Source organism: Paroedura picta, chromosome 7 (genome assembly GCF_049243985.1).
Source record: "Paroedura picta isolate Pp20150507F chromosome 7, Ppicta_v3.0, whole genome shotgun sequence".
Taxonomy (NCBI): Eukaryota; Metazoa; Chordata; class Lepidosauria; order Squamata; family Gekkonidae; genus Paroedura; species Paroedura picta.
In genome coordinates, this window is record NC_135375.1 from 18,957,735 (window position 1) to 18,973,367 (window position 15,633).

At 50.2% G+C, this 15,633-nt stretch overlaps 1 protein-coding gene across 2 annotated transcripts in view; it reads right to left on the reverse strand.

Annotated features, from left to right (window-relative positions):
* Positions 1-4,956, reverse strand: part of GOLPH3 (golgi phosphoprotein 3) — a 37,333-nt gene extending 32,377 nt beyond the window's left edge. The window contains exon 1 of one of the 2 annotated variants that reach the window (XM_077346924.1): positions 4,258-4,956. In XM_077346924.1, coding sequence (XP_077203039.1) covers positions 4,258-4,515 — 258 coding nt within the window. In that variant the 5' untranslated portion in view covers positions 4,516-4,956. The remainder of the gene's footprint in view (positions 1-4,257) is intronic. The other variant, XM_077346923.1, reaches the window with a different exon arrangement.
* Between the last annotated feature and the right edge of the window lie 10,677 nt (positions 4,957-15,633).

Here is a 15,633-nt window from a genome sequence, read left to right on the forward strand (position 1 = left end):
CTCATGAGAACAAAGTATTCCCATCAACATTTGTTTAACAAAAGTCAGGACTGATCCTACATAAAGGTCATGTTTTCAAAAGGAATATATTTTCCATATGCTTCAAGATTTCTTCACACCAGTTCCTTTAGTTAGGCATTCCAATAACATTAGGGCAGCATAATCCGGGCTGCCAACTTCTACCTCCCTATCCAAGACTCCCATGCAGTATGTTGGCGGGGGAGAGGGAGACAAGAGAGAAAGAAAGCGCAGCTGCTATAGCCGAGATATACAGAAGACGGTTAGGATCCCAGTTCTATGACTGCTGGACCAAAAAAGTGTTCACAGAACATAATACAACTGTGATGCTGACACACTTTCTACAGAATAGAGTACAATGAAGTTTACATCAGTATAAACCAAATGTGCCAGTGGAAGGCTTCTAAATCCTAATACAGGGAGCCCTAATCGCAAAAGTGTTGGGCTGGTTCATTTTTTAATCTTTTGCCATTTCTAGTGACTCCATGGGGTTTTCAAGGCAAGAGACTAATAACGGTGTTTTGCCATTGCCTGTCTCTGGCTCACAATCCTAGACTTTCCACCCAAGTATGAATCAGTGCCAACCCACTTGAACTTCCAAGATCTGATCAGATTGGGTTAGCCTAGCTAGACCAGGCATGGCCAAGCTGTGACTCTCCAGATGCCCATGGACTACAATTACCATGAGACCCTGCCAGCATGGAATCATGGTAATTGTAGTCCATGGACATCCGGAGAACCACAATTTGGCCACTCCTGGCCTAGGCTACCCAGGTCAAGGAAACTGCAGAGTAGGCTAACCAAAAGTTCATGAGAACATTTCCATGCATCCTTGCTGTTGCTTGTCTCTTGTGGAGACCTCTCCTATCAAAGTCAAGAGCTTCTAATATGGACTCCCCCCTCCCATATTCCCTAGTCATAAAAATATTCACCTCAAACCTTCATCTACACCCACTGTCACTGAGCCTTTGTTTCTCTCAATTTCACTTACTTGTAATGGAAACACCAGAAATAAGTATATTCTGGGTATAAAGGTAAAGGAATCTCCTGTGCAAGCACTGGGTCATGTCTGACCCTTGGGATAATGCCCTCTAGCGTTTTCATGGCAGACTCAATACGGGGTGGTTTGCCAGTGCCTTCCCCAGTCATTACCGTTTACCCCCCAGCAAGCTGGGTACTCATTTTACCGACCTTGGAAGGATGGAAGGCTGAATCAACCTTGAGCCAGCTGCTGGGACTGAACTCCCAGCCTCATGGTCAGAGCTTTCAGACTGCATGTCTGCTGCCTTACCATTCTGCGCCACAAGAGGCCCTATTTTGGGTATATGAGCAACTAAAACACAGAACTTGCTGGGGTTTACTGCCCAGTCTCGTATCCCATTACCTCCCTACAGCACCTATCAACCCCTTTTGGTTACCCAGCCCCTTTTCTCCGCTCCATACATTTGACTCCTTCGGTCTCAAACATCAGACTGTTATTCAAACTGCACAAGCCTGTTCCCATCACAAAGTCCTTCCCAGCGTGCCCTTCTCTCAATCCCATACCCCAGCAATCCATAAACTGTTTTGTTTTCTAAATTCCTTACTCTATTATAGCTAGATGACCTTTATTAATCATAATCCTTCAACTCGCCCTCCTGCTCTGCTAAAACCCCACAGCTATTTATTCTTTGCCACCTAAGTTCCTAGCAACCTATCTGCTATACCCAGGTGGTCTTCATTAGTTACTGTCTATTATCTTAAGCCCTATTCAACAGGATCTCTTTTCTTTACACCAGAAGCCTGGGGGGTCTTCTGTGGTCTAGAGCAGGGGTAGTCAACCTGTGGTCCTCCAGATGTTCATGAACTACAATTCCCATGAGCCCCTGCCAGCAAATGCTGGCAGGGGCTCATGGGAATTGTAGTCCATGAACATCTGGAGGACCACAGGTTGACTACCCCTGCTCTAGAGACAAAAGGATGTAGCACTGTCAGGATGTAGCACTGAGAGGATGTAGCACTGTCAGTCTCAGTAGCTCTTTGGTTAACAACACAGCACTGCCAAGACAAGCCCCAATCCTGACCTCCTAGTTCCACTTGGATATACCATATTTGCCGGCATCTAAGACGACCCCCAACATTTCCACTCAAAATATAGATTTTATTATATACCCAGCCCGCCCCTGCATCTCCCTGTGACCGGCACTAGTGTGCAAGTGCACATGTGCGAACTCTGCGTAGACAAGGGGCGGGCCGGAGCGCCGCTGCTTCCCGCCGAGCAGAATGAGCCGGTCACGACGAAAAGGCTGGCACCCCTGTCTCGTTGCTGATGCTCCTCGCAGCCACGCTCATGACCCGATGTGGCCACGCTGGATACCGCGATACTGGATGGTATGTAGAATGAGGTGGGCCAGCATCAGGAGGCCACTGTGGGCACCAGGCGAGCATCAGGAGGCCACTATGGGCACCGGGCGGGCCTCAGGAGGCCACTATGGGCAGCTATGTCTATCCCAACTGAAGCGCACCCAGCGTATAGGACGCCCCCCCCCCACTTGGAGGCATGTTTTTCAGGGGGGGAAAGTAGGTTTATACACCAACAAATACAGAATTAGGATAAACCATGCAGGCCTCTTCTATCAAAGGCAAAAGCTTCTAGCATGGATTTTCTCCCAGCCCCCCCCCCATTTCCTCATTATAAAAATCTCCACCTCAGATCTTCATCTACACCAGCTATCATGGAGCCATTGATTCTCTCAGTTTCATTTAACTGCAATGCCAATGCGAGACATAAGCATCTTTTGGTATATGGGCAGCCAAAATGAGCAGACAGACAGACCTGCTGAGGTAATAAAGAAACATCACATCAAAATGTCTATCTGTTTAGAGGTAATGCTGGTAAATAGCTACTCATCCGGTTGCCCATGGCAAGATCCGGCTCCAAGGGCATAGTTATCCAAACTTTTATCATAGACTTTTATGCTTTATACGCACGCTGTGTGCACGAAATCCCATGCACTGCCATTAGTTATCCTTAACACTATACTTACTTTGTCTCACTGAACATGAAATGTGGGCTAAAAAGGCCCTTCCAGTCAAAAGGTTTAGAGGAAAATCCCCACCAACAACTACATTTTTTAAATGCTTTAATTTACATTACTGTATTTCATGTTGCCCACCGCCCCGAGCTGGCTTGTGAGGAGGGCGGTATATAAATCAAATGAATAAATAAATAACACTCATCTAACAAAGCATATTTATACCCAGAACAGTTAAATGCCAGAGAGGATATAGCACTGTCAGTCTCAGTCCCTTTTTGGCTAAACAACACAGCACTGGCAAGACAAGTCCCAATGCCGACCTCCTATTCCACTCGGATATTAGGATAAACTAAGCAGGCCTCTCCTATCAAAGCCAAAAGCTTCTAGCGTGGACTCCCCACCCCCACCTCCTCTCATACAAATATCAAATAGCCTTTGATTCTCCCCATTTCATTTGATGTAAGGCAAACACCAGACATAAGTGAAGTCCCACTGAGGGGCTGGTTTTTCAGTAAACCTATGTCTAAAATTGCAGCTTTGGATATTCACCATCAGGCTCATGGTCTACCTCCCCCTCTCTAACTGGACCCCCGAAGTCTACCCCCCTCGCTAACAAGACCCCCCCAGTCTACCTCCCCCTGTCTAACTAGACTTCCTCAGTCTACCTCCCACTCCCTAACCAGACCCCCCAGTTTAACTCCCCCTTAACTAGGCCCTCCCACAATCTACCTCCCCCCTAACTAGACCCCTGTCAACCTCCCGGTCCCTAACCAGACCCCCCCAATCTATCTCCCCCTCCCTAACCAGTCCCCCCAATCTACCTCCCCCTCCCTAATTAGACCCCCCCCCCAAGCCTAGCTCCCCCTTAACTAGGCCCTCCCACAATCCACCTCCCCCCTAATTAGACCCCCCCAATCTACCTCCCTCCCTAACTAGACCCTCGGCCTACCTCCCCCCTAACTAGACCCCCCATACTCACAGAGATACAGAGTTTACGCCCCGCTCCCTTACTTGACCCCCCCAGGCCCAAATCTAACCCTGTCGCCTCTCAAGCCTCATGACCCCCTCCCCCCAGAGTCTTGCCCCACCTGCTCCCCACGCAGCTCATGAGGGACCCCCCCCCGCACAAGGGAAGGGACTTTGCTAATAATAATCAATAATAATAATAATAATTTTAGCCCCCCTCGCGGCCTGCTCTCGCGCGGCCCTGCCCGCCGCCCACCTCTCGGTCCTTGAGGCCCAGCAGCAGCACTTCCTCCATGAGGGTGAGCCGCGTCTCTTTGGAGTCGCCCTTCTCGTCGTCGCCCTGCTCGTCCCGCCGGCTCTCCTCCTCCGGCCCGCCGCCGCCACCGCCGCCTCCTCCGCCACCCCCGCCGCCGCCGCCGCCCGCCACCCGCTCCTTGTCGGCCGCGGCGGCGCTGCGAGAGGCCTCGGTGCGGCGTTGCACCAGGCCCGAGCTGCGCTGGGTCAGGGAAGTCATGGCGGCGGCGGAGGAGGAGGAAGGGACGGGCGCGCTGGGCCGGGAGAGGCGCCGGGCGGCACGGCTGCTTCTCGCTCCGTCGCCCGCCCCGCTCTCGACGGCCGGGGGGAAGGGGGAAGGGGCCGGGCCGGCTCCCGAGGCAGCGGCGTCTCTTCCAATATGGCGGCGCTCGGCTGACGCCAACAGCCGCGGAGGATGTGGCAGCGGCAGCAGCGGCGGCGGCGGGGGAGGGGAGGCCAGGCCAGGCAGGGCGAGCGGCGCGGGAGGGCGGCGGCCGTCGTCGTCGGGGGGTCGGCGGCGCTGAGGGGAAGCCCGAGCTCCCCCCTCAGGAGAGGAGGCCTCTGGCGGCGGCCCCGGCCGGAGGGAGCGAGGCGAGGAGGGCCTCCCCCCGTGGCCCTGACGGAAAGGCGGCCCCGCAAAATGCCCTCCAAACACAGGGGTAGTCAAACTGCGGCCCTCCAGATGTCCATGGACTACAATTCCCATGAGCCCCTGCCAGCTGGCAGGGGCTCCTGGGAATTGTAGTCCATGGACATCTGGAGGGCCGCAGTTTGACTACCCCTGCACCAGAGGATGGGGAAGGGCGGGGGGCGGCCCCACACATCTCCCCCCCCCCCCCGGGCAGCCAAGGACAGGGAGGGATAGGGGCGGACATTGTGGGATTGGGGTGGCCGGCCATGCCCCTAATGGGTTGTGGGCTGTTTTCATGCTGCCTCACGCTTGGTTAGGGTGACCAGATGGTCCCACTTTTGGAGGGATATCTGGGGGTACCTCTTCTTATTGTACTTATATTGAAATTTAAATATATATATATATTATAATACTGTATTTTGCGTTCTGTGCATTTTGTGAAAGTTTTTGTTGCTCCATATAGACCAATATTTTAATCAAGAACACCCCCCCCCTCGCCCCGGTCAATGGTGTCCCGCTTTACCAATGTTAAAACCTGGTCACCTTACACTTGGTCCATAAGTATGAGCCTCCTGCTGCCATTCCTGGACATTGTATCCGAAAGCTTGCCCCTTGAATCAAACTTGGTGGGACTGAAAGGACTCAAACTTTGTTCTGCACCTTCAGACCAACACAGCGACTCTCTTGAATCCATGCCCCTGAGCGTTAATGGGGTGAAGAAGTCGATCCTGTAATGAACTCCCCCCTATAAATCTATCCCATAAATATCCTTTTACCTTTTATGATAAACAATAATATATCTATTTTCTATTCTTCTCTGTTTTAATGTTATGTTAATATTCTAATGCTTTCTGTACATAATATTCTTGTATCCTATTCTCATTATTATTGTTAGAATCATAGAATCATAGAGTTGGAAGGGGCCATACAGGCCATCTAGTCCAACCCCCTGCTCAACGCAGGATCAGCCCAAAGCATCCTAAAGCATCCAAGAAAAGTGTGTATCCAACCTTTGCTTGAAGACTGCCAGTGAGGGGGAGCTCACCACCTCCTTAGGCAGCCTATTCCACTGCTGAACTACTCTGACTGAAATTTTTTTTCCTGATATCTAGCCTATATCGTTGTACTTGAAGTTTAAACCCATTACTGCGTGGCCTCTCCTCTGCAGCCAACAGAAACAGCATCCTGCCCTCCTCCAAGTGACAACCTTTCAAATACTTAAAGAGGGCTATCATGTCCCCTCTCAACCTCCTTTTCTCCAGGCTGAACATTCCCAAGTCCCTCAACCTATCTTCATAGGGCTTGGTCCCTTGGCCACAGATCATCTTCGTCGCTCTCCTCTGTACCCTTTCAATTTTATCTACGTCCTTCTTGAAGTGAGGCCTCCAGAACTGCACACAGTACTCCAGGTGTGGTCTGACCAATGCCGTATACAATGGGACTATGACATCTTGTGATTTTGATGTGATGCCTCTGTTGATACGGCCCAAAATGGCATTTGCATCACACTGCCTGCTCATGTTTAGTTTACAATCCACAAGTACCCCAAGGTCTCGTTCACACACAGTGTTACCAAGAAGCGTATCCCCCATCCAGTAGGCATGCTTTTCATTTTTCTGACCCAGATGCAGAACTTTACACTTATCTTTATTAAATTGCATCTTGTTCTCATTTGTTATTAATTTTGTGTCTTTTTAAGTTTTTGCATGTGTATTATCTCTGTTAATAAATCTTCCACTACTACAGGTGGAGTTGTCTGGATGGCTGCTTCGGTTGCCCTGCCACTCCCGTGGGTGTCTTTCGTTTTAGTCTGGCAGAACAAAATTTGAGCCCAGTGGCACACTGAAGACCCACAAAGTTTTAGGCAAGGTATGCGCTTTCACGATCAGGCACGCTTCCTCAGACAGTGAAATGGGAACCATCAGCATAGATAATGAGAGGATGAGCAATAAGTTATCAGCATCATGCTAATCAAGCGTTAGACTAACGGGTCTTGGCTAATTGCTGTCAGCAACTGATTAGAATATATCCACATTGCTCTCCCATTGTGACATATTTGTGGGCTCCGCTGTGTTTCCACTGGGATTCAATCCCCTGGAAGTGAATCTGATTTGTGATTCCTGTTTGCCTCTGGAATCTGTCAAACATTTTCATTACGCTGTATGTTCATTTGCTACTTATATTTTGCCTGTAAGGGTGAAGAGATGATTTCCATTCCGTGCCATTGTATCTGAAGAAGTGTGTGCATGCACAAGAAAGCTTACACCTTGAAAAAAAGCTTTGTTGGTCTTAAAGATGCTGCTGGACTCAAACTTTGCTCTGCTGCTTCAGACAAATGCGGTGACCCACCTGAATGCATTTTGTGTGCCCTGTAGTCCACCTTTCCCCCTGGGACTCAGGGTGGATTACACAGCATGGGTCAAGACAGCCAACAATGGAAGAAGACTTGGCCTCCAGCTGGATGAGAAAGGAAGGGATCCGGGGTAATCAGAAGGCTTAACATGTGACCGCCTACCGCCTTTGTTGTAAGGAACGATTTTATGGTGTTTTATTGTATTTTAATGTTTTTATTATTGCTGTGAACTGCCACGAGATGACTGGAAGAGCTGTGGGAACACAGCTTCTAGGTAACACTATGTGTGAACGAGACCTTGGGGTACTTGTGGATTGTAAACTAAACATGAGCAGGCAGTGTGATGCAGCGGTAAAAAAGGCAAATGCCATTTTGGGCTGTATCAACAGGGGCATCACATCAAAATCACGAGATGTCATAGTCCCATTGTATACGGCACTGGTCAGACCACACCTGGAGTACTGTGTGCAGTTCTGAAGGCCTCACTTCAAGAAGGACGTAGATAAAATTGAAAGGGTACAGAGGAGAGCGACGAAGATGATCTGGGGCCAAGGGACAAAGCCCTATGAAGATAGGTTGAGGGACTTGGGAATGTTCAGCCTGGAGAAAAGGAGGTTGAGAGGGGACATGATAGCCCTCTTTAAGTATTTGAAAGGTTTTCACTTGGAGGAGGGCAGGATGCTGTTTCTGTTGGCTGCAGAGGAGAGGACACGCAGTAATGGGTTTAAACTTCAAGTACAACGATATAGGCTAGATATCAGGAAAAAATGTTCACAGTCAGAGTAGTTCAGCAGTGGAATAGGCTGCCTAAGGAGGTGGTGAGCTCCCCCTCACTGGCAGTCTTCAAGCAAAGGTTGGATGCACACTTTCCTTGGATGCTTTAGGATGCTTAGGGCTGATCCTGCATCGAGCAGGGGGTTGGACTAGATGGCCTGTATGGCCCCTTCCAACTCTATGATTCTATTATTCTATGATTCTATGTGGTATGCAAATTGAAAAAAATAAATGTATTCCTGCTTGATGGGACAGGAGTCAACTGATGAACCCAATAAATGAAGTCTGATAGATGAATAACCTTGACAAGGCTCCAAAATGCCACCAGTCTCTTGCTTTATCTATATACTGCGCTATGGATTATATATATATACTGAAGTCTTACTCTTTTCCTACTGCTACAGACGATCAGCACAGCTACCAAACACTGGCACATCCCTTCCTGTCCACCCAATGACACCCGCCCACCCACTTGCTTGTCTTGCACTATATATAAATGCAGAAATAAGTTTTGAGTCCAGTGGGTATCGTTAAGACCAGCACAGCTTTATTCAATACCACATGAAAGCTTATACCTTGAATAAAACTGTGTGGGTCTTAAAAGTGCCACTGTACTCCTGGCTACACATCTGAATTTGTACATAAATGTGCTTGTGTAAATATAACTTTACACAGTTGTGTGATTTGTTGACACAGATGTGGCCTCCTAGCCAGAGGAAGAGCTCTAGCCGCGCTGTGGCCCTGGGAGCGCCTTTCTCCAGAGGTGATTTGCAAGCAAGCGCTGACATTTCTAAATATTGCTGTGGGCTACGTGGCTGACCACGGGTGCTTCACCGCCACTCCCCCCCCCCCCCAAAGCCCAACAGTGTGGGAGTGTATTCTCAATGACTGTGGCTCTAGTCAAGCAGTCCTTCAGGCCTCTGGGCTGCAGGAAGAAGGTAGGTGGGTATGACAGCAAGCAAAAATTTGGATACTGCAAAAGACGTGGAGAAACAAGCAGATGCTGATGGATGACAGAGCAGCTTAAAAGGTATCGTTAAAGTTTACACTGGTATAAAAACTGATGCTTTACAAAACGCATAAAAGTGGCTTACAGTCGTCTTCCCTTTCCTTTCCCCACAACAGACACCCTGTGAGGCTGAGAGAGCCCTGATATCACTACTCGGTCAGAACAGCGTTATCAGTGCCGTGGTGAGCCCAGGGTCACCCAGCTGGCTGCGTGTGAGGGAGCACAGATACATACCCGGCTCACCAGATTAGAAGTCCGCACTCTAACCACTACAACCAAACTGGCTGAGTCAGTGTAAGACAACTTCATATGTTCAAGATTCTTGGTTGAGCCAGTTTTGTGTGGTGGTTAGGTCCACCGACTTTGATTCGCCGCTTCTCCTCCACATGCAGCCAACTGGGTGACCTTGGGCTCGCCACAGTCCTGAGCAGTAATATCAGGGCTCTCTCAGCCTCACCTCCCTCACAGGGTGTCTGCTGTGGGGAGAGGAAAGGGAAGGTGACTGTAAGCCGCTTTGAGACTTCTTCGGGTAGAGAAAAGCAGCATATAAGAACCAACTCTTCTTCATATTGCTACAGAAAACATGCAATAGCCAGAGGCATTTTCAGAACAAAAGAATATCTCGGAATGAACTTCTCAAATTCACACTCCCTAGACGCAAGTGGTAAGAACCAGAATCCAAATCACAGAAAGGTCTACATGGCATAATCTTTCCACAGACTACAATGACCATGAGACCCTGTCAGCACCACATTGGCAGGGGCTCATGGCAATTGTAGTCTACGAACATCTGGACAGCCACAGTTTGGCCACTCCTGATCTATGGAATCGCTAGATTCTTCCATTCTAGTTCATCCACCTGTAGATGAACATCCCCCATTTGATGTGCAGTGTTGAAGGGACCGTAAAAGACAGAAAAACGACACGGGGAACAGGATTTTTATCAGTGGACATTCCTTTCCAGGTCGCAACAGTCTTTGGCAATGTTAAATGTCCTTTGGACAGGGGAGATGACCAGCTGGTCAAGTTTTGCTCGGCTTTTCAGCAGAACCCGATTGTGACGCATAGAAAACAAATAGCAGGCTTTCAGACAGCAGCCGGGACAATCGGCTTGGCCTGTTGTCACAACAACATTGTACATCATAGGCGGCTTAGAGACACACTGGGACATATTTCATTGTGGGGCCTTGTGCGTGGATGCTGAAAGGCAGTGCTTCACCTAACAAAGAACAAGGTAAGAGGACTCTTGTTTAGCCAAAATACAAGGTTCCTCTGTCTGTTCCCCTCTTGACTGCCCAGAGTGAGGAAATGGAATTCCACGCCAGATGTGCCAGGGAAAATATTCCCGGCTGACTCACGATTCGGAACGTTCAAAGGGGAAGGAGAGACGGCTTTGCTACAGGATACGACTCAATGCTGCGTCTCCAACACAGCAGCCTTACGGATGCTTCACCCATGCGTTTTTTAGGTGTGATTTATACACATGAATCACACAGATACATTTATCAAGGACCCACGACAGGCTGCAGCTGGCGGTTCAATGCACAACAAGGTGCTTGTCTCTGCTTAATGAGTAGAATGAGCTTTGGCTCATAGATGGGATATCTGTTAATTATTAATCAATAATGTGCGGCCAGCTATTAAGCCTCTGTTTCCACTTAGCTTGAAGCCAGCTCTTGCTTGCACATTCCCGTTAGAAAGCAAAAGTAGCCGTTAATTAAAAATTCTTGATAGCGCGGACAAAATGCTTCTGTAAAGCAGATCGGTTGCTTGCAAGCCTGGCCATTATAGTTCTTGGTCCCAGCCATGGCGACCGCCGGAGAGCACCAAAGGTGAGCTGGCGGCAGAATGGCAGGGCAGTCCCCTGCAAGGCAGCAGCTGGGGAGGAGGAGGAGGAGGAGCCACGGCCTGGTACCGACTGATCCACGGACCGGTCCCGGTCCCTGGACCGGGGGTTGGGGACCACTGCCCTAGAGCATCATAAAATCCCTCCCAAGAGGTCCATTCTTTGACTATTTCACTTTAAAGTTTTAAATATAATTCCACATCTGTACACAGCCCGTGGCGCCACGGGCGCCACGGACTGTATAAAGGAGTAAGGGGTGGTGGGGAGGAGTTAGGGCGGGACTGGTCCGGGATAAAAACTCGGAGGGGTCCAATCAGGAGCCGCGAAGCGGCTCCTGATTGGCCCCTCCAAATGTCCATCCCGGCCCAAGCAGGCAATGGGGAGCCGCACAAAGCGCGGCTCCCCATTCCCTGCTTCACTGGCAAGGGAGCATAGCGCGGCTGGCGGGTGCTCCCTGCCTGGCGGACTGACGCGGCTGCCGGGGACTCCCGTCCGTTCTTCCGACGGACCTCTCAAAATGGCAGCCGCCCCCGACAGCCAGCAGCCGCCTCCGCCGCCGCCAGCTGGCCGCCGCCGAAAATGGCCACCGCAGCCTTTCGCAGCTCCAAGCCGAGAGCCAGCAGAAAAAAAACCCTGTAGGAGCCTTTCGCAGCCCCAAGCCGAGAGCCAGCAGAAAGAAAAACCCCGTAGGAGCCTTTCGCAGCTCCAAGCCGAGAGCCAGCAGAAAAAAAAACCCGTAGGAGCATTTCGCAGCTCCAAGCCGAGAGCCAGCAGAAAGAAAAACCCTGTAGGAGCCTTTTGCAGCTCCAAGCCGAGAGCCAGCAGAAAAAAAACCCTGTAGGAGCCTTTCGCAGCTCCAAGCCGAGAGCCAGCAGAAAAAAAACCCTGTAGGAGCCTTTCGCAGCCCCAAGCCGAGAGCCAGCAGAAAAAAAAACCCTGTAGGAGCCTTTCGCAGCCCCAAGCCGAGAGCCAGCAGAAAGAAAAACCCTGTAGGAGCCTTTCGCAGCTCCAAGCCGAGAGCCAGCAGAAAAAAAACCCTGTAGGAGCCTTTCGCAGCTCCAAGCCGAGAGCCAGCAGAAAAAAAAACCCTGTAGGAGCCTTTCGCAGCTCCAAGCCGAGAGCCAGCAGAAAGAAAAACCCTGTAGGAGCCTTTCGCACCTCCAAGCCGAGAGCCAGCAGGAAAAAAAACCCTGTCGGAGCCTTTCGCAGCTCCAAGCCGAGAGCCAGCAGAAAAAAAAACCCTGTAGGAGCCTTTCGCAGCTCCAAGCCGAGAGCCAGCAGAAAGAAAAACCCTGTAGGAGCCTTTCGCAGCTCCAAGCCGAGAGCCAGCAGAAATACATTAATCCTGTAGGAGCCTTTCGCAGCTCCAAGCCGGCACGCCCACGAGAGCCAGCAGAAAAAAAACCCTGTAGGAGCCTTTCGCACCTCCAAGCCGAGAGCCAGCAGAAAAAAAAACCCTGTAGGAGCCTTTCGCAGCTCCAAGCCGAGAGCCAGCAGAAAAAAAAACCCTGTAGGAGCCTTTCGCAGCTCCAAGCCGAGAGCCAGCAGAAAGAAAAACCCTGTAGGAGCCTTTCGCAGCTCCAAGCCGAGAGCCAGCAGAAATACATTAATCCTGTAGGAGCCTTTCGCAGCTCCAAGCTGGCACGCCCACGAGAGCCAGCAGAAAAAAAACCCTGTAGGAGCCTTTCGCACCTCCAAGCCGAGAGCCAGCAGAAAAGCATTAACCCTGTAGGAGCCTTTCGCAGCTCCAAGCCGGCACGCCCACGAGAGCCAGCAGACAAACATTAACCCTGTAGGAGCCTTTCGCAGCTCCAAGCCGAGAGCCAGCAGAAAGAAAAACCCTGTAGGAGCCTTTCGCAGCTCCAAGCCGAGAGCCAGCAGAAATACATTAACCCTGTAGGAGCCTTTCGCAGCTCCAAGCTGGCACGCCCACGAGAGCCAGCAGAAAAGCATTAACCCTGTAGGAGCCTTTCGCAGATCCAAGCCGAGAGCCAGCAGAAAGAAAAACCCTGTAGGAGCCTTTCGCAGCTCCAAGCCGGCACGCCCACGAGAGCCAGCAGAAAAGCATTAACCCTGTAGGAGCCTTTCGCAGATCCAAGCCGAGAGCCAGCAGAAAGAAAAACCCTGTAGGAGCCTTTCGCAGCTCCAAGCCGGCACGCCCACGAGAGCCAGCAGAAAAGCATTAACCCTGTAGGAGCCTTTCGCAGCTCCAAGCCGAGAGCCAGCAGAAAAAAAAACCCTGTAGGAGCCTTTCGCAGCTCCAAGCCGAGAGCCAGCAGAAAAAAAAACCCTGTAGGAGCCTTTCGCAGCTCCAAGCCGAGAGCCAGCAGAAATACATTAACCCTGTAGGAGCCTTTCGCAGCTCCAAGCCGGCACGCCCACGAGAGCCAGCAGAAAAGCATTAACCCTGTAGGAGCCTTTCGCAGCTCCAAGCCGAGAGGCAGCAGAAAAAAAAAAAACCCTGGAGGAGCCTTTCGCCGCTTCAAGCCGGCGCCCTGGGAGCCCCGGCAGCCGCCCACAGCGCAGCTGCTGGGTGCTCCCTGCCCTCATGGCCCCAGAACACAATGGAGCCGCCGGGAAAGCCGCAGAAGAACAAAAAAATGCAGAGGAGCCGCCACAGCCCAGCGCACCACACCTGGGACTCCCCGGCAAAAACTACGAGACGCCGAGGAGCCGCCGCCCGCCTCCTCTTTCAGGTAGCCTGTCCCTCGCTCTGTCCCTCGCCTGCCGCTCGCTCTGGTCCCCACCTGCTAGCGCCCATTGTCTTCTTCATACAATGGGCTTTTTTACTAGTTGGCAATATTTCTTGAATCCAAGTGTGACTCTTACGTTCTCACCAGAACAAAACGGCACCTGTAATTCCACTGTCAGATCCGCCTAACATTTACACAAATTTTCATTCAGTTGCCTTTGGCCCAGCGGGTTGACAAACTCTTGTTTTTGTGCAGCATTCTCTTCAAAAACAAAGCTACATTTTACAACTCATTGGAAGTGAAGTCTTTGGATTCAGTTCCGATTAGCATAATTACTAGCAGTTCCTGAAACTTCACCATCTGCTTATCTACATCCACACAGATCAAAGTGGCTCTCAACATCAAACACTGTTTATCCCCTTTGAAGTTAGCTAATGAATTAAGGTATGCACTTATACATGGATATCCCTAAAAAAAGATAACTGGGTCAGATCTTAGGTTAATACTGCATTGAGGAACAGATGGAGAAATCCTTTGCATTGCAGGGGCATCTTTAAGGGGTCTTACTGCAGCCTTTGCATACCATAAAGGTTCACGCACACCTATCTTCACCACAATATTATACAGTAAAACGGTAGCGCACCAAAGTTAATGGATTTAACACAGTTATATTCAATGCTTTGGGAGCTATCTGTGGCTCTTCCGAACACCATTCTTCAACGGGGAACCTATTCCACCTTCCAGAGGCCAAAGCTGTTGCCCAGTACAGTTTGTGGTTGGCGGGTAATTCACACCTTGAACCTGCACCTGCAAGCTTCCTTGAGATGTGGGCTGCAGAGCCAGACAGTAAGGCTCAGTTCTCTCCGACAGATCCCCACGCATTTTATATATTTACTTTTGGAGCCGGAAAGCCAGCTCGGGGCGGTTAACGATGCAACAGGTAAATCATAGTAGTTAAAATTACAATGGAAAGACATTTATTTATTTTTTAAAGATTAAAACATCTCTCTAAAACGTTGTTACTATTTCTATGTCTGTAGCACATTGCTGATAAATTTGCTCCAGGGGAGCGCCTTGCAAGAGGGGACCAAGTTGGATGATGTTGCTCATTGTTGGCCCCAACTAAACGCCTGGTGGAAGAGCTCCATCTAACAGGGCCTTCGAAACTGCACCTCTCAGAGGGTCCCTGGCTCTTCCAGGAGCATTCAGGAAACCCGGAACATCTGTGAGTCTCTGTGGGAGGGCTAAAATACACCCTCTGCCTATACAGGGAGAAGGCAGCATCCTGGGGTGGCCCTTCAAAAAGGACTGATTTGACCATCAGAGGGAGGTTATTGCCATCAATTCTACATCTAACCTTGCACCAAAGATCAAGTCCAGGAAGTTGCCTACTTGACAGCTGGGACTGGCAGCAATTTGCTATAGTCCTCGTGCTGCCACGGATGACAGTAAGTCCAGACCTGAACCACTCTCACCCCACCACCCAGGCAGTTCCCCAAGACCAAGAGAAGGCCAAGCTGTCTGTAAACAATGTCAAAGCACCACAGCAGTCACCAGGAAGTGGAGACTGGGCACAGTGGGGTGGTGACGGTGCTGGTTTTATTCCTCCTTACTCCATCATGGGCAATCATCTTCCTAGTCATGGAAATGGTAGAACATTGGATGATGGTAGCCCAAGATTGGACCCAATGAGCACATTTCAAGGAGGGCAGAGGCCTGAAACCTACAGGGCACAGCATCAAACATGGCTCGTAACAGAACCTTATAAGTCTCTTGATAAAACGAGCTTCTCGGAGGTGCTTGATAAACACGGAAGAGGTGAATAGCGATCAGTAACCCAAGTAAAAGGATTCATGCCTGGGCATTAAAAAGTGTGCAGGGAGCCCCTGTGCATATTTATTACCTATTGTGAGACCTCTGAGCTTTTAGGGAAGGGTAGGGTATAAATGTAAAAATAAATAAATTGAAAGGGTACAGAGGAGAGCGACGAGGATGATCTGGGGCCAAGGGACCAAGCCCTATGAAGATAGGT